Consider the following 26124-nt stretch of genomic DNA (forward strand, 5'->3'; position numbering starts at 1 on the left):
TTTCCTCAACGGGGCTGGGCTTCCATGTTACCGTCTCCCTGTCATGATGAGCAGTCTGCCCAGGATTGCCCTTTCCCAGAGGCGGACCCAGGCAGCTGCACAGGTTGTAGTATCATCAGGTGCCAAGTGGGAGCCACCTGCAGGCTCTCCAGTTAGGATTAGCTGGCTAAGTCTCCTGTGGCCAGGTGAGAAGTCCAGCAGAGGCCTGCACCTTCTCATCTCAACACATGGATTGCTAACTCTTCGATGTACAATAGTCTTCTGGTTAGGACCACTGTGCTCCACCCCTTGATCAACATGCAGTTAACTGCCTTTTCCTGGAGACACTGTAACTCGCTGGTTACATCAGTATGCTTTTTGGCTAGTAGAAAGGCTCTTGTATGCAAAGTGATTACTACAATTAATAATACAAGTGCAGCAACAAGCAAATGCAATAGTGGGTGGGGGAACAGGGCTGGAACGGAGAGCACTGGAGCTAAAAGCACCGCTGTCAGTAGCCTGAGCTCTGTCTGCTGGCCTTGTCGTCTGGACGATGTGTTAATGTTGATGTTAACACTTGGATTTCTAAAACTGCATGCTGCTTTTCATTTTTTATTACTGATAAGCCAGCCGATTAAGGGCTTCCCAGCCGTTGCCAGTTCTCCTTCCGCATGTTGACATTATTCGGCGTGACTCGTGACAAGCTGTCAGCCATATACCAGGAGGTGGAGGTATTTTTGGCATCTGTTCACAGGCAGTACTTTGCACATGGTCCTTGTAGTCTGATTTATTTACCTGCTGTAGGTTACTGGACAGTACTTCTGTTCTGGAGTTGAGGGTTTACTACTTACTATTTCTCTGGGGCTTTTTCATGTGGGTGGTGCTTTTGGCTAGAGGCTATGATTTTCCACCCCTGGGACTGTGTTGTCCCTCTGTAGTGGGGCCAGTGTCATTCATATGCTGACTATACAGCAGTATCTCAAACCTCCTGTGAGTGCAGCAGTTTGTCCCATCTCAGGGCTTGGTCACAGTGACCCGCCGCCACTGACGCTGCGCTGTGGCAACATCTGCTCCGGCCTCAGAAGAGCTCGGGAGCAGGTGGGGCCATCCCTGGCAGGGTGCTGTATTTGGCAGGACATACGCTATGTGCAGTCACATGGACAGTACTTAACACAGTGTAAACAGCATTGCAGGTGGATGTGTTTTCATGTGTAGCTGCCCTGTGGCCTTAAAGATATTTTTCTGAGAACATTTTTCTTTTTTTAAATATGTGCAGTAGGCTCACAATTGGATGGTATTTGATTGTTCATGACCTTGGTGATTAACCATCCTTCTATGACTATTTACTTTTTCACTTATTTGCTGATGCTTTTTCCAATCCCTTGTCTTACTGGTGACATGGTGAAGAGGGTAGACACTGAAGGCCCTGCACTAAGGCCCAGATCCCACAGGACAGTTCATGTGAGTTTGCCAGTGATTCATCGTTCCCCACATTGTGCAGCGTCTTCTGTAAGCACACGAAATGATACTCACACACACGTAATGTAGATAGATCAGTATCTATAAGGTTGCAGTGGGATAGTCAGTTTACTGTGTTACTTCCTGAAGATAAGATTAAGAAAAGATTGCTTTTAACAGTTATCCTCGTTCCCCATGCTCGAATATTTTCCTTCATAGTAGCTTCCAATATACACTGTCACATTTCTCTTATTTTTTTTTCCAATTCCTGCCATTTCATCCACTGTCTCTTCTTTATAACAACCAGACACTCTTTACACTGCAGCTTAAATCAGCAGTTGTATTTACACATAGATTTTTACCATCTTGCCTTTCCTTTAAAGGGAAGGTGTTAGCACCTTACATGGCAATTTGTGTTGTATAGGGTTAACTTTAGGCAATACTAGAATACAGCTGTTAAGTTTGGTTATCAGACAGGCCTGGGCCACACGCTGCAAGTGGCGTGCTCTTTCACCAGCATTTCTTGCTGCTGGGATACCCATGCTAGTTCTTGCCCCATCTTACTAGTCTCTTCTACCTCTTCTATCAGATGAAAACATTCCCACGCTCCTTTTAAGCGTGCAGTAGCAACCAAGTACAATGCAAATTCTTCTGGTGATTTTTTTTTTCCTTTTCCCACCCCTTTTTTTTGGAGACAAGTTAATATTTCAGCTGGGGTGGGACATCCAGATAACTCTGTCTCCCAGCTCACGGGGGAGGTCACCAGGGTCAAACACTCTGTGACTGTTCGGGGCGATCCCCATTTGGGACCAGCCAGGCACCCGGTCTGTCTTTTCCTCTATCTTTCTTGCAGTAAGGCAGTCTCGCCAGCATCCTGCCACCTACTCCAAAATGTCCACACACCAGCAGGTTTTACCCTCTCTGTTGGAGGCAGCAACCTGCTCCATCCTGCGCTCAGGATGGGCAGCTCTCTGATCATCCTGTTTCCTGGAGAGGTTGGGACTGTCCCAGACCTGTCAGTACACGCAGAGAAAAGCACAAAACAGAGCACTGCTTACGTAAAAGTTTTATTGGAAATTCTTTGAACATTTAAAGTACATTGGAGACTATTTCCAAAACCATACAATTTAGGAGCCTTCCCCTTCAGCCAAAGTATCTGTAAATCAGTAGCTACATACATACTGTCCTTAATATAGAATTGAGCTAAAATAAACAGCCTTCATCACAATGTGTGGCAGGCCACAGCAGCAGCTAGATCTTAACTGAAGCAGAGCCTTTGTGCAGTGGGCAAGGAACTCAAAGCCTAGACATAGCAACTATGTGTTGAAACTGAGGAATGTCCAGAAAAGAGGCACATAACTCAGCCCTAGAGAGAATCTCTTTATTGCTGTGGCCATCCAGCTCAACACTAGCAGCTTATATAGGCAAATTTCCAGCCTTTTGAAGTAGAAAAAAGACATGCCACGCTGACATTCTGCCTTATGAGATGTGGGAGCTGTGGCCATGTTAGGAACTGCATCAAGAAATGAGCACAAGTATTGGGCTCAGGGGACTTTCTAGACAGGATTAGCAAGAATGGCGTGCTTTCTGCCAACTCCACAGCTTGTCAGTGTGAGGACAGCAGTAGCACTGGCTAGATGAAGTTCAACCTAGTCTGTTCTTCTCTATGTATACAGTATGAACTAGCACTTTACCCCATCTCTGCTCCTTTCCAGCCCAGATCGTATCCCTTTCCCAAGCACAGCCTTGAGAGAAAGGTGACAGCAACCACCTGTCTGTGAGCTACTTCCTACAAGGTGGCAGAGACTAACTTCCTGAGCAGAGGTGAAAGCCAGCTGCTCTATTCATTCCTTGTTCCTGCACCCTTCTGCAACCCTTTCCACCTGTAAAACAAGGCGGGTCCGGCTGTGGGGGAGCAAGTATTTCTTACAGCCCATGTAACTTAAGCCTTCTTGAGAGTTGTTTATCTTGGAAGCTTTCTTAAATCTTTGTTAATCTTATTTTGCAATGACCAAGCAATTTCTATGTGAGGTTGCTGAAAAGCTGAATTGGTTGAGTAAGCTAAAAAGGTTCTGGTAGGTAGTTTTCCTTCAATAAAGCTCTTACCTAGAGTTTTTGAGCTCATATGGCCTCCCACTAAACACATCACTCAACAAAAAAGCTGGTGAAGTTCAAAGCACTGTGTTCCTCCGACCTTACAATAAGCTCTATTCTGAACTGGGTTCCTTGCTCTAGCAGTGGCACCAAAATAGTGTTCTAGAGAGGAGGTGGGGTTCCCCCGTCAGCTGCTCGCAATCTCTTTCAATTGAGAATGCAGCTAAGTTAAAGAAGCTGCCACATTGCACTAACTAGAAGGTTGGTCACTCAGCCACTCTAAGGAAATTAAGATGGTTCTTCAGTACTGAGGCAACACAATCCCACTTCTGGAGAAAGCAAGAAAAGGAAAGAAAAGTGTTTTAGGACAGCAAAGGGTCTTGCAGTTGCTCACTCTAGTTACACAGGGGAGGAGGAGAGAAAACCACAAGAACTACCTTATCTGAGTTTCTGTTTAGTGTCACTGTTTCTCCTCCCATCCTTACATCAGGCAAGAGACACGCAACAGCCAAATCAACCACAGAGCACTGCCAGCCAGTCGTACTGTTGATAGCCAGATCATTACAAAAATAGTTTCAGCTCATCAAAAGCCAGCTGATTAAAAAGTACCATAAGCTCCCCAAAAAAATGTGCTTCTTTAAAGAAGCTGCCTTCTGAACGGCTGAAGAACACTGCAAATTCATCCATGCCTATCAGAATACAGCTTTTTACCTCGTCCCTGCCACTCCACTACACCAATGTGTGCATTTCATTCTATCAGTGGGCCCTGACTGGCTGTAATGGACACATAGTCCCCAAAACTCAGTATTATATTAGAATAATCAAGTCTGTCTTAGAAAATAAATATCTTGGATATTTTCCTGCAAAGAGAGACCAGTCTCACTGGCCAGGGTTCCATGGCACACTTGCTGTCTGCAGTGATCCAGGGCAGAATGACCCGCACTACTACATGAAAACAGAACATCTTTTAAATATAGGTTTCTTTAAAAGCAATAAATATTTACTGATTCTTAAGATCATCTATTAACCATAAAGCAGGAAGGTTTGCAAGGGTTAGAGGAAAGAATCTTGGACTAAGACTCCTAGTTATGTAACCCTAAAGAAATAGGATTCCTAGTATTTACAGTTACATTTCAAAAGCAGAGATTATGAATTCAGCATCATCACAGCTGCTACGTGCAGGCTTGCCAACAGTCAACACTGGTAAACTCAGCATGGCCGAGTATCAGTACACTCGGGAAGGAAGTGTGGAAAGCGCTTCTGTAGTTTTATTCCTGCTTATCAGCCAGCATAACAGAAGGCCTCACACAAAACCACTGTAGAGACCCAGCTCCTTAGAAGCAGGGAAACAAAGGTAACTTGTATTACGCAGGTCCCAAAGCTGACGTCTCTCCCTGGGCTCCAGGCACTCACACTGAAGTCAGGATGAAATGCCCCGTTCTGCGGAATGCATGTCCTGGACTTAAATTAAACTGTTGAATCTGCTGAACTCACAGACCTTGGAAACAAGCCAAAGCTTTCTACGCTCTAACAGGATCAGAGACTGTAGGAAAAAGTCTGTTAGCAGGAGCTATACCTAGGGAACTTACAGCACAGGACCTCTGGAGGAAGCACATGGCAACTTTTCACAAAGCCCCTCCACACAGAACAGAGACTGAAGAGAAAACAAGTTTCATACATTGGAGTCTGGCTTCCTGTGTCCCTACTGAAGTCTTAAATTCAAAACTGACTGTGAGCAGGAAAAGCGGTCCAGAACTATGCGGTGGTGTAGTTGAGGAAAATCAGCAGATGAGCTGTATCTGCTGTTGAAGACAGCAATCAAAGAAAGCTCACTTGATGGAAGGAACTAGTCAAAGTGAGACAAAAGGCAGAGTAGGGGCGATAAGAAATATTTGTTGACGTCATTCTCCAGGATGCCTTGAGGAAGAACTGCAGCAAAGCTGGGAAACAGCTTCACTGCAAGGTTTCTACAAAGGCATCAAACTCTTTGACATTTTTCTCATGGACTGCCAGCTTCTCTGGTAATGAGTCCTGGAAGGGCAAAGAAGGGTGTAGATCAGGGGCCATTCACAGCAGATAAAAGGAAACGTTAAACACATGCTCTAAGGCAAAAATGCTGTTTCTGAGCCATGCAACCCCTCTCCGCTGCTCTGGGCTCCACTTCCCACGTGCACAAAACCAGGACTCCTCTAGCAACATCCAGCAAGTGACCCTGAGAAGGGCACTCTGCCCAGAGCGTGTTTGTTCTGCAGGAATAGTAGGTCCACTGAGGCCTCACCTTGTGCAATTCCAGCCACCGGCTGCAGCACAATAACCTGCTCATGTCACTGCCTTCATGAAGCCACTTGAAGCTCAGCCTTTTGTATGAATTTTTCCGCACAGCACGTTACAATGCCTGCAAACCCAATACATGACTTTCACCAGCCACACTGGGATTTTACCTCTGCTCAGGCTGCAAGATCAGGCCTAATTTGCCACTAAGTTTGACAGGCCAGAGATAGGATTAGTTGTGGGGGTTTGAATGACAGCCACAGCAAGCATGCAGCAGCAGCTTTCAGCTAGAAGATAAACACACCAGTTACAGAGGCTCAGGTGTGCCATGAACAATTTTGCAGTTGTCTGGAACATATTAATGAGGGACTACACGGACTAGATGACCTTTAAAGGTCCCTTCCAACCCCAACTATTGTATGATTCTATGAAAACTCAACTCCTTTCAAACTAGGAATAGGGAGAGCATTATAAAGAACATATAATGCCCACAAACAGAAATTTCAGGGTTCCATACCAAATCCTCTGCCATGGACTGTGCTCCAATGTCAATGGAGAGGCTGCTGAGTTGAGGGGGGTTCTGAAACTCACGGTAAAATGTCCCCAGGTCCATTGGAAGAATGTCATCTTTTGAAAACGCTGGTTTCTAGAATCAAAGATACTGCTGTTAATTCCCATTCAGAGACACTGGCTTCCCTTTTGCCATAATCTCAGGTAAAGTCATTACCTGCTATCAGCAAACATCCTGGCATTACAACTGTTGCTGCGATAATGCATATTAAATAACTGAAGAACAGCAAGATTTGTGCTTGCCTGAGCACTTGGAAGAGAGGATTTCCTTGGAATCTGGCTTCTTTAGGCATTAGAGAGAGGATGCCAAACCCAGGTGTTGGTAGTGAACTGAAAGAGTATTTAATTTGTAGCTGCTGGGTCTCAATGTCAGTGTCTCTGCAGTTTTGGGGCTGTCAAGCTCTAGTTTGGAACTGGGAGTCATGAATCTTTTCCACCCCCATTGAAATCTACTCTTACATCATTTGCCATTGTCCCAGCACCTGGAGCCCACCTAAGATGCAGGTGTTACGTGAGAGCACTGACGAGGGCACTTACAAAGTCAATCATAACAAAGTCATCGTGGGTGTTCCCTGTGCTGCTGCCACTGGAGCCCTCCGAGTGTAAGCTGCCTTGTAGAGGAGACTCAGTTTCTGGGGAGTCAGGAGGATTCACCTGGCCAAGAAATCAAAGATGGTGAGTACTGATCTCATGATCACGTCTCTGTGTATTTTGGTGGTGTGGGGGCAGTTAGGAGGTTGGACAATAAACACATGCTACCGCAGGGGCAACAAACATATACTGTTATTTGCGTGTCTAGAGAGCCCAAGACTCTGTGTGGGAGATTTCTCGAAACCAAATAAATCTGAATTCTTTGCCCAAAACCCAAAGTGTGTTCAAGGTAGGGAATAGCATGAATGTTGTGTAAGGGATGCTGAGAAGGCACATATACCTCTGGAAGAGGCTTACCATGGGGTCGTTATCTTCCAGCTCAACATTCTTGGGAGCAAACATGGCAAAAGGAATGTCTAAGTTGGCCATGGTCACCTGAGGAGATTCAGCAAACAGAATTTCACTAAGATGCTCTGCTTACCCAGCACAGAAAAGGATATTGAAAATCTTTGTCAGGCCTGCTAAAAATTGTCCAAGATCATGTCAGCAGTTAGGCAGGAGGCTGACAACCTCATTTAAAGGGCATAAAATAAGGAGATTGTACTCAGCCGACCTAATGCAGACATATACCCTGCGACGGGATCGCTTATATACATCTTGTATAATTCAGGAAAGAATTAACTAACTGCTACATTCAAAAGGCCTAGAAGAGGGTGTAGAAAACTTATTTAAGAGCAGCCCTAGGAGCTCGGCAGATCTCTAAGCTGCCCTAGCTGAGCTTAAATGGTTGCTCACTTGTGATGAACTGGTCTACTGCATGTCCCAAATAAGTGTTGGCAAAGTGGGGCAAGTTCAATGGCTGTCACATCCCAAAAGGATTTCATGAAAAACATCCCTGCGATGAAACTCTGTGGGAAAATGCAGGAGGCAAGAATATGCATGCTCAATCTCTGGGGTTCCCATGGCATTGGGGTGCTTTTTTGCTCAACTGTGTAAGAACAGATGGGAGAAGCAGGGTATTATGGTGCCCTCTGAGATGATCTACTGCTAGTTACCTGGTTAATGGGTTTGTTGACAAAAGCTCCCACCTTCCGGATAAAGATGGTCTCTAAAAGGTCATGTGGGGAGCCACACTTCCCTTCGCTGCTGTTTGATACTGTTTCTGTGTCCTCACTGGGGGGAGGAAAATAGGCTAATTAGTGACTCATGGCACAAACAATACAGACAAATCGCGTGCTTTACAAGAGTCCTTCATTTTTCTGGGTTTACTCTTAGTATTGGAAGAAGGACAACAGAAGTCTCTGCGCTTGTACCACACCTTCCTCCTCAGTCAGGAGCACAAAAGGGGAGTGGGACACTTGTGGAATCAGATTTCTGTTTAGAGCTGGAAGAAAACTATTTAGTTGAATGAAAAGTCGCTGCCGACTGAAATAGGTTTTTCTTTTTGGAGATGGACTTTTAACTTCAGAATATGCACATTCACAGCAATTCCTGTTCATGACTATTATTTTTTTCAGTAATGCAGCAGGCACTGATCTGTCAGGAGGTGAAGGCAGGAACCAGAATTCTGTCAGGTTAAAAAGGCAGCGAGCAGTCTAATACATCACAACAGCCACTGCCAGTACAATTAATTCACTGCATGGCTATTAGTCATTTCTGTGACCTGTTTTATTCCTACCACAGGTATGCAGAACTTGAAAACAAACAAACAAAAAAATGGTTGGGTCTTCTGGCAAGAGGACTACTTAGATAGCGTACCCAGGAAAGTGCTGGTGAAACCACGAGTTTTGGTTTCCTCATAGCAATGTCTCTGCTTAAGATATTTGACTCAGAACTATGTGACCCCAGGAGAGACATCACAAGAAATAAATATGGTGATGAAAAAAAAGAAGGATTTAATTAGCTGAGAAGGAGGTGATTTCGGACAGTTTGAGGTTGGATTGTTTCCTTCTAAATAATTTTGTGCCTAAAGTTTCTTAATAAAGTAGTGAACAAATTTGTGGTAACTACAACTGTTTTCAGTAACAACTCACATTAAGTCCCTGGAGAATTTAAGACTTCCTTGTGAACTTATTTCATCTTGTTTTACAATCAGCAAAAGCAGAGGAGAAGAGATTAAAAAAAGATAAAATTGATAATAAAGTTAAAGTTGACAGAAGTTGCAATGGTGTTACAGTGACTAGCAGGTGTAAGTAGATGGGTGAGGATCATTGAAAAAGGCTGAAAAAGCCCCAATCTGAGAAAGCTGCTAGTTGTTTTTGGGGATGGAAAGACAGGAGTTATGCTACAAACAATAGCTAAAAAGGGGAAAACACAAAGTTTTACCTTAACAAGATCATAAACGGGCCAGCACAAGTGGCAGATCGCATAAAACCGACCTACCTACTAGAAGGAGTAGCTGCTGAGTAGTGGACTCCATCCAGTGGGGTGCACATCCTTTCTTGGTCAGCTTGAGTGCCATGTGCTGGCTGGCTAGGAATCGGGGGAACTCCCCCCTCTTTGCCTGGACCGATCAACTGAGATGGAGAGAAACGCTCAAGTTAGAGATCTCAAAATCAGGCCAACACCACAGTGCAATGAAGAGCCAATTCAGTCATTTTGGGACTAGTTGTGGCGTTCTTGGCATATGATTGGACTCTAGCCCTGCGTAAGGCAGAGAAGAGGTGCCAAGTAGAAGGTGATCACCACAATACAAACTTTTTTATGCCCTTTCTACGCCACTCCTCGCCTGTTTTACACTGCAGAGCTCTCTGGCCGTATGTCCTCTGCTTCAAAGAGAGAGGCGGGGAAAAATAATAAAATCAAACCCTCTTGCTACCATCACTGTGTCAGCAAAACTCTGGTGTAGAAGCAACATCATAGGCAGAAAAAGACTTGTGTCAGCTTATTTTGCCTGATGAATGGATGCAAGTATGCCAATATGGACTGTGAGTGTATCTTACGTCTAGGCTACAGCACTGTGCTTGGGCAGCATCTCTGTAAGACAGCCGAAGTTTGGAATTGGTGACATGCTGGTGCAGGCAAACAGGTCTGGTGCCTGCTTTCTTGGCATAGTTTCTCCGCATGACCTCTACCCCAAAGTCAAGGACGCTGAGGAGCTAATTCCCAGCTCCTGTGCAAGTTATGCCTTCTCTGTATTTACCCTAGATTCTTTTCATCCTTGAAAGACAGGATACCAATGCATGCACTAGTTTCAAGACCTCTGTCAGATGTACAAGTGACACATAATGGTTGCAATACTAGCCATGCTTGTTCTACCCTCTACAAGTACCTGGTGAGGGTGTGCAGCATTCAAGCCACCAGCAAAGAGTACAGGATACCCCATGTCAGCTGATCCAACTCCCAGGGCAGCAGGCTGATAGGAAAGACGAGAGCTGGAAAGCTAAGAAAGAAGAGAAAAAACAAGAGGGCAAAGGGAGAGGAGAGGGGAAGGGGAATGCCCCACAGTCTGAATAATCATCAGTCACTGAAGAAGGAACATGAAAAGTCAGAGTCATTTCAGGCTGGCAGAAGCATGCTAGATTTTCACTGCAACCGATCCATGAAGGTTATTATTCTACAATAAGAACTTTTTAGGGGACTAAAACAAGACTGGCTTCCTGTGCACAGAGGGCAAGGCCGTGCAAGGTATGACTGACATCCAGTCACAGGCAAGCTCTGCTCTACAGGCCTGTTTCACATACTGGAAAAAGCATGAATGCCATCATCAAGTTATTAAAGAGCTAATATTTAATAATTTTCCCCCAAAGCAACTGCATTAACTATTTGAATTCATTCCCATTGCATGTTAAAACAGCTGATCTTCAGGGCCTGTTCAAACAGCTTCAGCCAAAGAATACAGAGTCCCATACAAATATGCTAGGTAAAGAGAACTGGGAAGCTAACCCTTGTGAGATTGCTTTAGGAATGAAGTGCTGGAAGCACTGAAACCCAGAAGTTCCTTAGACACCCTAAGCACAAATCTAGCTGGTCAGATTAAATAAACTTCCCTATTTTGGCTTGCTTGACCTCAAGAGCAACACTTCAGAGGTCTGTGTGTCATAATCCAGCAGTGCCAACACTGACACAGCTACAAGGGTCTGAACGATCAACAGCACTTCTATTTGCACGAGGCTAGTTAAGCTGAATGGAACAATCTCTTCTTGGAGGAGAGCAGGCATAATATTATTATTTGTTTTGCTCCTAGCTATATCCAGCCAGCTTGACTCTTTTTGAAGAGCTCGTGTTGCTTTGAAGATTACTTTACACTCATCTTCCTGTAGAAGTCCCTTAATGATTCCTGGGGACTGTTGCCACTGATCCTACCTCTGTTTAAGAAATCTTCAGTATCTAGAGCCATGTTTCTCCAGTCTTTAACCATTTTTCTGAATCCTGTCTTACAGTCATTGTTAGCATTAGAACTGTAGAACTTTTAACCTCAAACTGCTTCATTCTCCACCTGCCCTTATAAATCCTCTGGCAATTCTGTGGTAGTTAAGTGTTCCTATTTTTTTTTAAATATTTCTCTGTCCTCTGTTGTGAGAAACTTGCACAAACATGAGGAACATGACGTTAGACAAACCTGTGAGATGTGAACAAAGAACAGTAATGTGGATTTTTTGCCTCCTTCAAATTTCTCCTCTGTTTTGACCCAGGAAAAGTTCTAATTAATGACTGTGCAGATTCTAGGGATGCTGTCTGTTAAGAGAAAACACCCGGCACTGTGCCTTACTACTCGTGTCTTTCATTAGTGATTAATCCTTGCAAAAGCTGTTGTTTACTCAGGGGTGCTTGTCCTGTCTTTGGGAGACCTTCATCTGCAAAGGCATTTAAGCAGCCTGTCTCAATGTGCCTGGCCCGTTTCAGGTTCACCAGCCTTTCCCACGCACAACAAACATTCCACATTGTCAAATCTGCACTTTCCTTTATCTGTTCTGTCATGCCTGAATTATATCTGGCCATGTATAGTATATTCTGTTGACAACTCACTTGATGTGAAAAGGCCAGTCCCATCACTGGGACCTTCAAGGTGTCCGTCACCACAGGAGGAGGGGTCTGAAAGTGTGCCTTTGTGACAGTAAAAACACACTGTGCACAGACACAGACACACAGAGGAAACAAGGAAAAGAGAGAGTGAGAGAGGGGGGAGAGAGAAAGAGAGAGAGAAAGAAGGACTTCAGAGAAGAACTATAAAGAGTTGGATGAACTGAATGCTAGTGAAGAGGTTTTGGCTGCAGCAGCCACACCTATGCATAGAGCAGAAGCCTCAGTATTGCCAGAAACACATTCGCTTTGTAAAGAATTGACTGTTTCCCATCTCAGTGAATTATTCAACACAGCTATAATATTTGAGACTCCAGTGAGCACTGACAGAAAGTAACTGCCAGAGACTGTTCCACAGCTAATTAGAATTGGTACCAGCCAATTAGAAAGGAGAAAGCCAGAAAAAGCCAAGAGTATTTTTTTTTTTTTTTCAGAATGCACAAACGACATGTATTTCAACGCTCTCCATCCATACGCACTCCTGATCTTCCAGCATTCTCAGGGATCATATCTTGGCAGGTCTGTGCGGCACCCTTCAAATAAAGGGGATCCAGACTAACGTACAATTCAAACACGCTGATATGAAGAGAGAACTCCTTCAAGAGGAGTGACGCTCCAGAAGCGAACACTGTCTCACAGAGGGTACTAATGCAAAAAGGGCAATCCAAACCTCCTTCAGTCCCATACCTTCTCCCAGTCATTTTCCTACCAACAGTTCCCAGTTTTATGAAAGCTTCATTTCTGGGTATTACCCATGGCCAGACTTTCTCCTGAATTTTGGGATACTCCACAATGCACACAGACACGCTATGCAAGCTCACAGGGAGAAGGTAACGCCTATTGCCTTGTATCATGCAGGTTAGGCCTAATTTCTACTGGAAAGGCAGACAGAGATTTGGACGATTTGCCTACAGAACCACACACTTCCCAGTATTTTCCTACACATTAAGTTGTATATAGAAAGCTGGAGACAGAAATTAGCTTTTCCCCCCCACCACCTCTAATTTACTGTAGAGAGTACTGTGCCAAGACAGCCTTACAATTCTAACTGTGGTAACAAAGACTGGCAGTTGCTTTATAAATTAGCGCACAGCATATGGCAACTATGAGCCACAGGAAAGCAAGAATGTAGGCTCATACTTAATATAAATCCTCAAGGTTCATCTGGTTTCATAAAGCTTTTCCCCTTAGTGACAGCAAAGCTTCATGTCTCCTGGGGAAATGTCAACTTCAATGTTTTTACATACACAATTACTGTTAAGTAGCACTGGCATGAGCAAGCCAGTGGCAATCTCCTTAGGAATCCTTTTGCATTTAACCTGTTTTGTGAAAAGGCAGGACACAACTCGGCCACAAACTCATCTCCTGGGCCGTATATTGCACAATAAGAAAAGCTTTATTCCATCAGACTTACCGTGAGTGCTGGCTGATTAGTTCAACAGTTGGCACAAAAATGCTTCCTAAGAAAAGCTCATTTCTAGCTCATTCATACAGTAGAATACATTCTGCTAAACCAGTCATGCTAATTCCTCTGAATCAGTAGAAAGACCCACAGCAAATTCTTTCAGTTTGGATCAGCATTCCAATTATACTTCATTCTATGTTTCACGTCCACAGCAAAAGAGACTTAGAGTCTTTAGATTGTCTTTAAAATTCAGTAGAGCCATCTGCTTGGCTGGACAACAAGGCAGGACATTCTTGAGCATTTAAGCTACAGGAAAACAGCAAGCCTGGCCAAGTTTTCAAAATACAGAACTGTGGAGTCAGATATATGAAGACAGTAAAAGGAGGAGGAACCAGAGTTTGATTTTGAAATTCAGAAGGAAACCATTATCTATCTATTTTATAATTGAAACTTAAATGAAATTTGCATGGGTAGGTGAAAGCACAGAGTATTAAGTCCCCAGTTCAATACTATGACCCAATTTGTTTGCCGATGCTTATTCCTGCTGCCCCAGCTAGTTTTAGATGACCCAACAAATACAGCTTTTGTGTTTTTCCTGCTTTTCCATTCTGCAGTGCAGAAAATATGACTGTGCCATAAGCATTTTCCTGATATTTCAGTGTTTCTTTCTCAATGTCGGTCTGTTACCTCTACTTATGCTTGAATCAATCTCTTGAATTCGTGTTCTTGCAGTATTGGTATCTGAGTATGTAAGTACCCTGCTATATCTTAGCCCAACTACAGAAATAGGTTCTTTTAATGTTTCTCAATAATTCAGTCTCTGCAGTGCCCGAGCATTTTCTTGAAATTAGCATCTAACTAGGTTTTAGTCAGAGTGTAACGATATAAATAATGCACACGTTAAATTTTAATTAGCAGTAGGAGGCTGCCTGTTTGCACAGTAGTTGATATATGGGTGTGCACACTACCCTAACAGTGCTTGTTCTATCTAGGAGTAAAAAGAGCCTGGTATCTCTTACCTGAGATGGAGGAGAGGTGGAAAAAGACGTGGTACACACTTCTTGGGAATCTTCTACTGAGGGGTATACTGCACCGTTGTCCTCACCAGCTCTAAAATAGCAAGAAAAGAAAAGCTTCCTAACTGGAAATGTTCCTTAAAACAAACAAATAGTAAAACACACTGGGATAAATGCTGCAGGGAGGTTGAGAGTATTTGGGTGTAGTTGAAAGGAGAATTACGAAGGGCTCACAATCTACTTGGCAGAACTGAGGAAAACAGGGTGTGGAAACTTTTAATTTTGCCTTCTACTCCCAAACAGAAACACTTCCCTTTATGTTTTTTTAACTAAAGGTTTTGTTATACCAGCTAATGCTTCTGGCTTTGGTGTTTACAGAACCATTGTCAAACACCACCACTGGTCCCAATCTGAGTGCCCTCGCAAGCACTTTAGAGAAGACAAACTTCTCATCTACAAAGAGAAATTTAACTCTTATCTTTCCCCAGTGGAATTATCTGGAGATACATGCCTCTGGACATGTAGTTCTACAGCAGGATTAACTGTTACACTTTCAAATTCCCAAAGGCAGCCGAGGTTAAACATCCTTCATGCCCAAGTGCTTCTGTAAGGAATTTGGGAAAATACTGGGGCTTGCTGCACTCAGTCTTCTAGACATGAGGAGAAAAACGTCACCCTTCCTCCTATGCTCAACCATGCCAATATGATTGATACTAATCTTCCAGTCTGTCTTCCCATGCAGTTAGCAGGTAGTGGAAAAGGCTCTGTATTTGGGCATAATTGATGCCTCCACCATGGCCCATGACTTCAACTCAGTATTTCCTCACCTGTAATTGCAGGGATGCATGGGCGAAGAGCTGGGATAGGGACGGTCCACAAAGTGATCAATGATAATCCCCATGATAGGAGGGGTCCTCTCAAACTGCCTGCAAGGCAACAAGCAATGGTGTTATTGGTAAGGCTGCTTTTACTCTCTACTCTCATCCCAGTTCATGGTGCCCTCACAGAAAACACTTGTGTCTCTTAATGGGACCAGAGCATCTTTACAATTCATCCCTGCAACTCCAAGCACGCATCAGCAATTTGGGGTTCTGGAGTCTGGCTCAGGGCTACCCGAATACTCCCCTTTCTGCAAGACTTAAGCATGACAGAGAATCTTCTCTGTAAAGGAGAATTTCAGCAGGAAAGGATAAGCAGAAAGGAAAGATTTAGAGGCTCATAATATAAGGGGTTTAATGGTACATTATTGTAGAACGATTTCTGGCATGATTGCATTTTCTCACCTGGTTGACATGAAAGCAAGGTTGATTCTGTAGGCACAAGACAAAGTGATGGTGCCCACTGGGGTACCCACTGTCCCAACACGGACTGTCTGGAAACCTGTAAGGTTAAGGAAAGATTATCAGTTTCACTGATTATGTATGGTCCGTACTGCTCTATTCGGACGTTACATTATCTTATTTCTGTAGTGTTTGTGTTATCCCTTGGCAATCTGAACTCCAAATACACATACAGACCCATAACAAAACAGGTGCAACTAGGTTGCCTTCCTGGTAGGCTTCATCTACAAGACTTCTGATGCTGCTTCTTATCTTGGTGTAAAATATTGCTCTGAAGTGCTTCTTGTTCCTAGGTAGATCATGATCTCCTTTACCCGTCCTGCCCCTTATCAACATACCTCCATATTCTTATTGCAGTTCTGGATCACTAGAGTCAAAATGGCTATCACCCTAGATTTTGTCAAAGTACCACCATTATACCTGTCATCTGTCACACAACCCTTCACTGACAGATCCAGATACAAAGCATGTGTAAAACCCCAGGCTCAATTTTCTGTGTGGCACTAAGGAATAGTAACAAAAGACTCGCCAATATGGAAAACTGTTCTACTCTAGTTTGTGTATGTTGCCTAACCATACCTTCTCCCAAGCCACTCAGTTGCACTTCACCAAAATATATCCTGCAGGAAAAGGAAAAAGAAAAGGTATTAGGTCCAGAGGGGACATAATGCTATATATATCCTTATTCAATTTTATAAGTTAAAGGTTGGAACTACTTTTCCTCTATAGAAAAAAAAAACAACCCAAAAGTAGAGGCTAGAATGCCCGTCTCAAAAAAAACCTTCCAGATACTTCAGAGGAAGACATGACACTTAAAAAGGGAAAGGAAGAGAAAATGGTAGTGTAATCAGAAATTTCTCTAAGTTTTTTAAGTCTCTGTGGCAAGTCTACAGTTCAGAGCAAAAATGTGAACTGATATAAACTTCACAGAAAGGTCTGAGTCAAAAAGCTGATACTTACCACACAATGCAAAAGAATAACCATGCTGTAAAGAGACCTGCTCTTAAATGTATGCCAAACCAGAAACAGAAGCAAAAGTGAAAAAATGGCTGGGATTTCTTTTAAAATTCTCACCTGTACAAATGATAACAAACCTGAGATTTAGAATCGCCTAAATTAGCTATGCAAACATATCAAAGATTTTTCTCAAAGGCAGAAACAAAGACTGGAAGGTGATAACCATGAACCACACGGCAGTCAGATCTCACAGGCTAAAGAGAGTTGAACTCAGTATTTGGAAGAGTAAACTGCAAGAACTACAGGAAGGGGAGCTGAGGCTGCATCTTTAAAATGGAATAGCAGGAGAGAATCTGAATCTATACTGCAAAAGTATACATTGCAGTTACGTGCAACATAGACAGGCATTTATCAAATACAGGCCAGACACTGAACAACTGGATGCTAATAAGCAATTTAACTAATGCCTGCATGTAGAATTTTTGTGCTCTTCTCAACATGGTAGGCAAACAAAAATACTTTAAAGCCTGTGCTTAGTTTTTCTTTTGAAGGCTCAGATTGAGGTTACAAGGTGATATACAGTCCAAAGTTCTCTTCTGTCACCGATCAGTAGTAGTTAAATCCAAATCATTTGAATTTATATCACTCATCCCTTTTTACCACATTTACAGCTGCACTGTGCAAGTCTAGAGTCTCTGCTGTTTGTATTTCAAATGAGGAATTTTATATTGCACTTTACCTGTACAATATTACATATTCATGGCCTTGTTTCCTTGAGAGTCTGTAGGCTGGAGTTACCCTGGTTATAGCAAGCAAAGACTTCAGCAGTAGAGACAGCCTGTTGTATACGGTGTATGAAACTTTGATTTCTTTGTCGCACCTATAGAACACAAAGGAAAAAATCAGTTGTTTGTTCTCAAGTAAGGGGTTTGGTTTTGGTTTTTTTTGTTTGGTTTGTTTGGGTTTTTTTAAACAATTGGCCCAGACTTGTTTTGGTTTATGTCAGTTTTATTGCCAAAATGATAAAATAAAGCCCTGGTGTGGCTAACTGTTATTGGCCAACCAGCTAAGAGTCCTCCTTCAATCTAGTCAGCTGTTGTAGAGGCAATTGCTGAAAAGTGCCATGCAGCCTTATAGTAAATAGAAATATCTTTTCAGTATTAAAAACATTTGTAGTTACTGAGTATATGAATTCTTGTATTCTTGTATCTGAGGAGGCATACTAGTTGTAATGAAGAAGGAATAAAATTACTAGTTTCTTTCACTGACACCAATATTAAACAGTTTGACTGCTGCAGTAGACAAAGAGGGGACTTCCCTCTGAAGCGTCGCAGGCTGCCAAGCCAATATGTGCTTATTCATCACCATGGATTGAGCGCACTTCCCCATTTCATCTGATAAAACAAACACACACACAAAGAAAGTGTGGAGAACGCACTTACTTTTCATTCATTTCTAGACACCAAATTTCCAGCTCCATGGAGTCCCCCTGGATCACAGAAAGGACAGCAAAACAAAGGCTCATTTCAGAATGCAAACCTTTTCACATCTTATTAATGATCATCAACAGCTACACCTCTCAATGAAGATGTTTCTCCTGACTCCCACTTTCTTGTAATGCAACAATAGGAAAAGGTGCACTGCAAGTCTCCCTGCATAACTAGAACACCTGAGGGAATACAAGCTCTTCATGGTCTAAGAAACTAAATTTTGCTGCTCTATCATTTGTGTCCTTGGCTTCACGTATTTGCAGTGAGTTGCTTCTGTTAAACAATACATTTCATTAGCATACTACCTAACTTCATAAGTGAATATATTTTCACATTGTCTTGGACTACAGGGCAGGAGCTCTGTTAGGTGACTTAAGATTCACGTAAAAGAAAAAAAAAAAAAGGCATCTATTTTGACGCAGTTCTCACCTCTGAGGTTTTGAGAGAGATCTCCACACACATAGACCGTCCGACAGCAGGTAGCTGTCCTGCCAGGGCTTTCTTTGCTTCATGAGTAACCTCTGGTATATCTTTGATTGCCAAATTGAACTGCAGGATTAAAAGAGATTATTCCATTTTTTTATTTCTTTGAAAAGCTGCCTAATGGTACACTGCAGACAGACTCATAGACCCATATATAACATACTAGGTCAGTATCCACTGAAATATTTATGAAACAGAAGATTCCCAGATGGACTCAGGCTTTTCATATTTGCAAGTATGTCCTTGGCTGCTAATTCAAATGTTTTTCTTGATCCTGCCATAAAAATCGTGTTCCTTTTCCCTCACTTGAGTCCGATTTTTCGCCCACAGAGAATCTTAAGTCTCTTCAATTTTAATAAAGCACATTACTTACAAAGTCCTGAATTGCAGAGTTGCAAGCTGCTGACAGAAAAGAACCCACCACCCCACCCCCAGCAGATCTTGGAAATGCGCCTTGGCTGGCAGGAGTTGCTGAGAGGTATCATTTATCTCTCTTTTAATCAGCCCTTAAGAGCCCAGAGTGACATGTTGCATGTCAACAACCAAAAAAAACCCCACCACCAATGAGCATAATTGAATATAGTAGTTATTCTATGAATAGATATTATAGTCTGCACAAGATCATAAAACTACATTGTGTTCTCAACACACACACACGTGCACACACACAAAACAGTCATGGAGTTGCTTTAAAAACCATGACTTTACCCAGTCAGAGCCTGTTGGGGAGGATGATGATCGGGTACAGATTTTCTCTCCAAGTCGGGCCTGGACAATTACTTGTACCGTCTGGAATAGAAAGGACACGATACACACTCATGTTTGGAGCTCAGCAGAGCCCTCAGTTCAGAATCTGAGCTAGACAAATTCCAAGTAAAAAAAAATTGAGAGAGCTGATCAGGTTGTAGAGAAGTAGTTTGCTACACCAATCTTCAAGTGTAATCAACTTCAGTTATTACTCATAAGAGGTAAACATATTTCAGACAGAATATAATTTTAATCTGACCTTTCTTGGTAATGACATGAAGTGACTAAGTCAATTTTTTGATCAGGAGTTGCACAGTTTTGGGGAATACTTACGCAAAACTTACAACTATATCCTGAACCTGGACATCTAAATGTGAGTCAAGTGAATCTGTACATTTATAACGTAACCATTGTCAGAGTAGCTACTTGCATCTATGTACCAAGTGAGGCCAAATTTTATAATTACATATCAACAAAATTCAAAAGAACATTCTGTTGTTATTGGTTTTGGATGCAATATAAAAATTTAGATAGGCTGAAAAGAGAGAGTTGAGTCCAACAGAAGATACCACCTAACTGCTGGAAGGTTAGGTGTGTTGATAGGAGCCCAAAGCTAACAGAGGTATGAAGTACCTCTAAACTGATGCTGCAGCAGGACACTTCTAGGGGAAGGAAAAGGATTTGAAGGTAGAAAAAAAGGGGAAAAGATGTTTTTCTAGTTATTCTCAGGAATCTCCTAAATTTGCCATCGGCTTTTCTTGCTTTGGTCTTTAGCAAAAAGAAACAAAAAACCCCAAATCCCAACCCTGTTACTCTAGCCACAGCAAGTATGGCTTTTCTTAAACGAGAAAGAAAAGGCATTTGACCACAGGAGAAAAAGTTACCTTTAAAGCAAAAAATTTGATGAACTTGTCCAGGTCCTTCCTGTCCTGGGAACTGAGATCAGTGTCCATTGCATATGGCAATCTGAAATACAGCACAGGCATGGCAATGAAGTTTTCCTTCAGCTTTCGTTTTCATTTCAGTATTTCGAAATATTTTGCCATTAGAGCCTACCTCAGGAGAAATGATAAGCACCAAAGGCCTTTGCCTGTCAAAATCCTAGCATGCTAAGAACTTTGAGGGGTGAGTGTAAGGTATAAACACGCATGAATAGTTTATCTGGTCAGTGCAAAAGATACTAGAAAAGAAACAACAAAGAAGTCTCAACATAAACTGGGTACAAGTTCTCCAATTTTGCTAGCTTAATTAAAAAAACAACCAAACAAAAAAACCCCAAACATCCCAACACCACACTGACTGGATTTTATACCAAGCTATCCATCAGACATGGCAGTCTCTGCTTCAGAAATAATGGATCTTCAGTTATCAGCACTGGTCAAAACCAAGCCAAATTGTTTTCCTGAGTCTGAAATTCTAAAAACAGTATTCCAGTGGTATTTCAGCAGATATTGAAATCTACATAATAAACCATTGCTGGAACAAGCTACACTGCTTCTTTACTTCCAACAAATAGTACTTGCAGTAAACCTGTACAGCTACAGATTTACCTGCAACCAACTGAAAAGACAGATTTTTGCCAACGGATAGACCAAAATTCTTTGTTCACTTCTCTTGAAAGCTCTGACAACAAATACTTAGCTCCCACATTCACTCTGCCTTGTTTTTCAAAATAGGATTGTTTCCAGCAATACAATGAACTTGCACAGTCCCTGAAGCGAGGCAGGCCAAGGCACTAATCAGATTTCTGCCGCCATCACGTCACATGGCCTGGGATAAATCACAATTTTTCTGCCTCTCAGTTTCTTCACGCGTAACTTAATAATCATATAGAGACCATGGGGAGGAATGCCTTAATTAGCAGCATTAATTGTACTTTTTGCTCATAAGCCTTCAAAGCATTAATTCACTCTTAATTCCTGTTGCTGTTTTTGTTTTGAGAGAGCTAATCAGCCTGAAGCAGCTTGTCAAACATCACGTATTTACAGAACACGCTGCTCATCACAGAAACGTTGGCAGGCTTAAGGTCAGTGAGCACAAGCAGCTGCCGTGGACAAGGTTACTATACTCAGTGTTCAATCTTTAAGCAAAGACTGAATTTGCAGCAAGGTACGCTATTTATACAGATCGAAGCTTAGCAGGACAAAGGGGCTAATAGCCCTGTTCATGCAGAAAATACCATATAATCTTTAATGACTACACATATCCAAAACGTCTATTTAAAATATCTCACTTAATAGCACTAAATGCCTATTTTAAGTAATGCTTTTAGGAACATTACCCAAGAAGGGCTGCTAGATAAGAGTACTGCAATTTATAGAGCATTTTATAGGGAAGAGTGCTGCTTTCTGAATGACTCCATAGAAAGCAAGCAAGCTGGACATCTAATATGGTTGAAAGTTCCTGCATTACTTTTATACTGCATCTCCTAGTGCTGCACTGTTCTCATTCCGAATTATAATTTAGAGAACTAACAACACAAGCAGTTCAACATTAGATACATTATCAAATTATTCTTTGGATATTTTAACCTCCTCATCAAAAGTATTATACTTTCTTTCACTGCCTTTAGCTCCACTAGGCAGACATTACAGATCTTTTCTACTGTGGGGGGGGATGCAAAAGGAAGTCAGCACTTAAAACACAAACAATTGATGCGGCACTCTAACTTAAAAAAAAAAAAGTCTTTTGGTATAGACACTTCCCACTACGAAAAAATAGGCGACAATAAGCTGTTATTATTCTTTTGACTTAACTAAATAAAGCACTGTAAGGGTTGAGGAGACCTGAGATCTACAACAAAACCTGGCTGATATGGACAATAAAACACTGCATTAAAAAAATACATCTTTTTCTCAGCGAAGAGGATCCTGACATTTAAATATCAAGAGAAATCAAATTCGCTTTTAATGTGAAAAGAAGCGAGAGAGCATTTCTATGTGACCCCTGGAGAAAAGTGCAAGGCACTATATATCCTGATGTAGGAGAGCTGTCAAATAACGCACCTATATTTGCCTTATGGGGCTGGGAAATAATTCTGGTATTGAGTATTGCAAGACATTCGGAAACTAATGAGAGGCGTTAGGCTCACTGGTCTGTTAGGAAAGGAAACAAAGCACATCATCAGCATGGTCATGGTTCTCTGTGCAGTATAAGAATTAGTTCTAGTGACTATATACCCAAATATCTCTAGAGAGGAGAGAAACAGGCACCAGAGCCACATCTTAGATTCCAGGTTCAAAGAATGAGAGCTTCACTGTTTGGCCCTGCTGCAGCAGAATTGGGATTCTTACTGCAGGATCTCAAACTACCTGTAACATTCACAAAACATGTGGAGATTCCTACTTTTACCTCTCATGCTCCAAATACCAGCAACAGTTCACTTGCCAGAGCCTAAAGTAGAGCAGAAAGTATCAGGCACACTTTCCTGTCAGGAATCTAATTTCAGGGGAAAACTGTGTCCTTGGAACTGAGCTCCTGACATATCTGAGGACTGTCATTTGACGATCACCATCTCCTCATTTTTGCAAGACGCCCTTTGGTGATTACCTGAGATCTGCTAAGGCTTAGGACAGCATTCACCTTTAGAATCATTCTTGATAAGAGTCAAGATGGGTCTAGAATTACAGCAAACATTTAGTTTACAAAAATGCCTTGGTACAGGTTAGCTGCTATCAGCTGATCTGAACAGGAAGGGAATTCTTTAAACATAGTTCCACCGAACTCATTCAGCTTCTCAGGTCCTGTAGGTTGCTACACCAGCACGGCTCCTTGTTAAGTGCCCGTATCCGGGTATATGCTTAGCTCAAGGAAGACGCTGTCTAATTTTACACTGAGTAACAACTAGACGGAAATAACCTTTGGTCTAGCTTAGAAACCCACAGATGACTGATTCCCCCTCAGCCAAGTAATCCCTTAAGTAAACAGATACCTCGCTGCTTTAGACTTACATATAGGCCGTTCACAGGTAAAAACAAGCATCTTGGCCACGTGGCTTTTTTGCTTTGTCTCCCTCTTCCCGCAACATCAATTTTCATATGATTGCCTTTATTTATATGCCTTTGTCTCCACTTTCCTCTGAACAGAAACATCAGAGACAGATATTCAAGGAGAACTGTCACATGTGGGTGGCTCTTTTGACTGCAGCTTTATTCTTTCTCTCAAGGTTATGAGGCAGAGAAGAACACTAGGCTTATCCAACCGTTTAATATCTAAGCATTAACACTGCACCTTATGCACTCTACTGGTATTTAATCCAAGGAGGATACATCAGCGTAAACTGATGGCACCCTATGTGCATGATGCAATGAACTGCAAGAGCCCTCCCCTTCATGCCTTGGTACAGCTCAGGGAAACTACAGCTACTGGCACACCACGCTCCAGTCGGCGGCCCTAGCCCCGCTGCCTGCCGGTACCTGTAACCTGGGCACACAACTGGTGCACGGTGACACCTGGGAATACTTGCATTACAGTACCTGTTTCATACGTGGGAATTTAGCATGTCTGTCTGTTTGATACTCGCTTACACAGACGGGAAAGGAGCAGAAGCACCTGACACGTAGCAGGCATTACTATTGCTGCTGAGGAAAGTATATACAGGCTGCTTCCATCACCTCCCTCCTCTGAGATTTCACTCTGAGACACGGCTGCTACAATTTAAAGTCATCGTGCCCTTCCTTACAAACAGATATTTGCCAATGCAAAATAATTACTCATGGTTCCTGGTTCCCAGAGTGAGTTTAAAAAGAGCAGAGGGAAGAAACAAGAAAGGCTGTCGCTGTAAGGAGAGGGCTGTGGACAGCTCTGATCTCGGTTGTACCTTCCCAGTTACCTGACTGCGTGCCCCAGACCGGGCTCCTTGTCCCTACTGCTCTTTCAGAACTTCTTTGCAAACACAGGACCCAAATCCAATCTCTGAGGATGTCCTACATGAAGCTCCAGCAAAGTCCTGTTGAATCATGCAGGTAAACAAGAAGCACGTGGAAGTTTTTGAAGCTTTTAATAGAGTGCCTTTGATAAATGGGCTTGACTGCCAAGAAAGCTTTCCTAGAACAACCAAGAAGCTTCACTGCAAGCAGGTATTTTGAGCACATTAATAAGCAACTATAAAAAGATCTCCACAAAGACAGTGCTCTGTTTCAAGGCTGGGCCTACCAGTCAAACTCTAGTATCCTACAATTACTTAACCTCCATTTCGCCTTCTTAGTAGGTTAGTCAGAAACCTGGGGAGAGGGAGGGATCAGTTCTAAATTTTAAGGTGTGCCACTCTCCTTCTTCAAAGTTTATGGATTTTTTTAAGAGAAGACTAGAGCAGATTCTAGCAGAAAAACTGTTTCACATAATATAAATATTCTGATGAAATCAAAGGCTCTGTACTTTAATATATGGTTAAGTTCTGAGTGATAAAGAGGCAATTTTTCCTGATGATCAGGAAATAGATTTACTTCATAACCGATAAATGACCTCCCAGTTTAGAAAAGATCTTACTGAAGCCAGCACTGCCAGCTCCACTGGCTTGAAAACAAAATTAAGTAATTCCTGTTGACCGGCAGTTACATTCTGTACTTCCCTAAGGTCTCAAAATGGTGTCAGTTCAAAGGTCCATCCTCTCACTTTGTTTGTCAGGCCAAAGCATGCAGACTAAACCAGAATCTGCTCCTATGTAGCCTGCGCTACAACCAGCAATATGATCACCAGGTCTCAACTTCTGTGTGAATGCATGTTCAGAAAAGTTGAGGTTATACAATACCATTTAAGCAAAATAAGGTAATCCCGTATGATCCTTCCAGACATCTAAATACAGCCTGGCTCATCTGAATGACTTATTTCTTGCCACCAGGTGGGTTCTACCAGGTCAGGCCACTCCTGCAATAATTTGGAGATGCTCTAAACTTCATTTGCATAGCCAAGTAATTTTCAGCAAAGGCAGTAATTTACCATGTTTTTCCCCCTTACGATGTGCCTAGTCACGCCACTTTTGAGATCTGTAAGTACGCAGTTTGTAGGCTTAGTCCAAAGCGTCCCTTTTCTACCTGTTCACTGGCGTGGAAGGTGTCTCTGCTCCCACCGAATCGAGGGGAACAACTCTGTCGGTGCCCTAAGAGTTCTAGAAGGGCAGAAAGATGCAACAATTTGTAAACCCCTGATCTTTCCTAACACACAGCAAACCCACATGCTACAGGAAAACTATGTGATGGGGTATGGGGTCTGCAGTTCTACTCCAGACAGTCTCCGAAGCATTTTGATTTTAAAAAGACACCACTTGGAGAGGTTTCAGCGGGCCGCATCCTTCCCAGCCTCCGCTGACAGCCACCAGCCGTGAGGAAAACCCCCGACGGACGGCTGTGGGCCACCGCTGTGGGGCCGCACCAAACCCAGGCTTCAGCCAACAGCGAAGCCAAACTAAATCGGAGACACCAAGCAGCAGCCTACGGCTTCAGACCCGCGTCCCGATCCCCCCCTCCCGCCCCTCGAAGAGCCTCCCGGAGCTCCCTCCCGGGCCCCGGCCCCGGACACCCTCCCCCGGCCCGGCCCCGGTACCTGCGCGGGGGCGGCAGAGCTGGCGGCGCGGCGGCTCATCCCGCGCGGAGGCCCGGCTGCCCGAGGGGAGCCGGCCGCCCCGCTCCCCCGCCGTGCCCCGGCGTCTCCTCAGCGCCTCGACCGGGCACGGGGGAGGGGGTCCCCGCCGCCCCGGGCCCGCT

At 43.1% G+C, this 26124-nt stretch overlaps 2 protein-coding genes across 11 annotated transcripts in view; one reads left to right on the top strand and one right to left on the bottom strand.

Annotated features, from left to right (window-relative positions):
• Window positions 1–7047, top strand: part of ARHGAP1 (Rho GTPase activating protein 1) — a 33795-nt gene extending 26748 nt beyond the window's left edge. The window contains exon 14 of the transcript XR_012586680.1: window positions 6852–7047. The gene's annotated coding sequence lies outside the window, so the exon portion shown is untranslated. The remainder of the gene's footprint in view (window positions 1–6851) is intronic.
• On the bottom strand, window positions 2489–26105 carry ATG13 (autophagy related 13). 10 transcript variants are annotated; one of them, XM_074584468.1, is made up of 19 exons: window positions 25964–26105; window positions 25456–25529; window positions 20308–20389; window positions 19385–19465; window positions 18623–18742; window positions 18146–18192; window positions 17443–17583; window positions 16326–16366; window positions 15690–15786; window positions 15234–15332; window positions 14410–14500; window positions 11932–12030; window positions 10235–10345; window positions 9346–9479; window positions 8019–8136; window positions 7321–7398; window positions 6910–7026; window positions 6320–6448; window positions 2489–5562 (listed from the first exon to the last, which is right to left on the bottom strand). In XM_074584468.1, the coding sequence occupies exons 3-19, from the start codon at window positions 20374–20376 to the stop codon at window positions 5485–5487; spliced, it is 1650 nt and encodes a 549-aa protein (XP_074440569.1). In that variant the 5' UTR covers window positions 20377–20389; window positions 25456–25529; window positions 25964–26105; the 3' UTR covers window positions 2489–5484. The 10 variants fall into 10 exon arrangements, with proteins under 10 accessions (XP_074440569.1, XP_074440568.1, XP_074440570.1 ...); XM_074584467.1 differs by lacking the exon at window positions 25456–25529 and having other exon boundaries at window positions 25964–26104; XM_074584469.1 differs by lacking the exon at window positions 25964–26105 and having other exon boundaries at window positions 25361–25481.
• Window positions 26106–26124: the final 19 nt, after the last annotated feature.

The sequence above is a fragment of the Larus michahellis genome, chromosome 4 (genome assembly GCF_964199755.1).
Source record: "Larus michahellis chromosome 4, bLarMic1.1, whole genome shotgun sequence".
NCBI lineage: Eukaryota > Metazoa > Chordata > Aves > Charadriiformes > Laridae > Larus > Larus michahellis.

Coding starts and splice junctions, on each gene's coding strand:
- ATG13 (XM_074584468.1), bottom strand. CDS start 20,376: ATGGACACTGATCTCAGTTCCCAGGACAGGAAGGACCTGGACAAGTTC. Junction 18,743..19,384: donor CCCCAACAGGCTCTGACTGG/GTAAAGTCATGG, acceptor TTAATCCTGCAG/TTCAATTTGGCAATCAAAGA. Junction 15,333..15,689: donor CTTGCTTTCATGTCAACCAG/GTGAGAAAATGC, acceptor GTTGCCTTGCAG/GCAGTTTGAGAGGACCCCTC.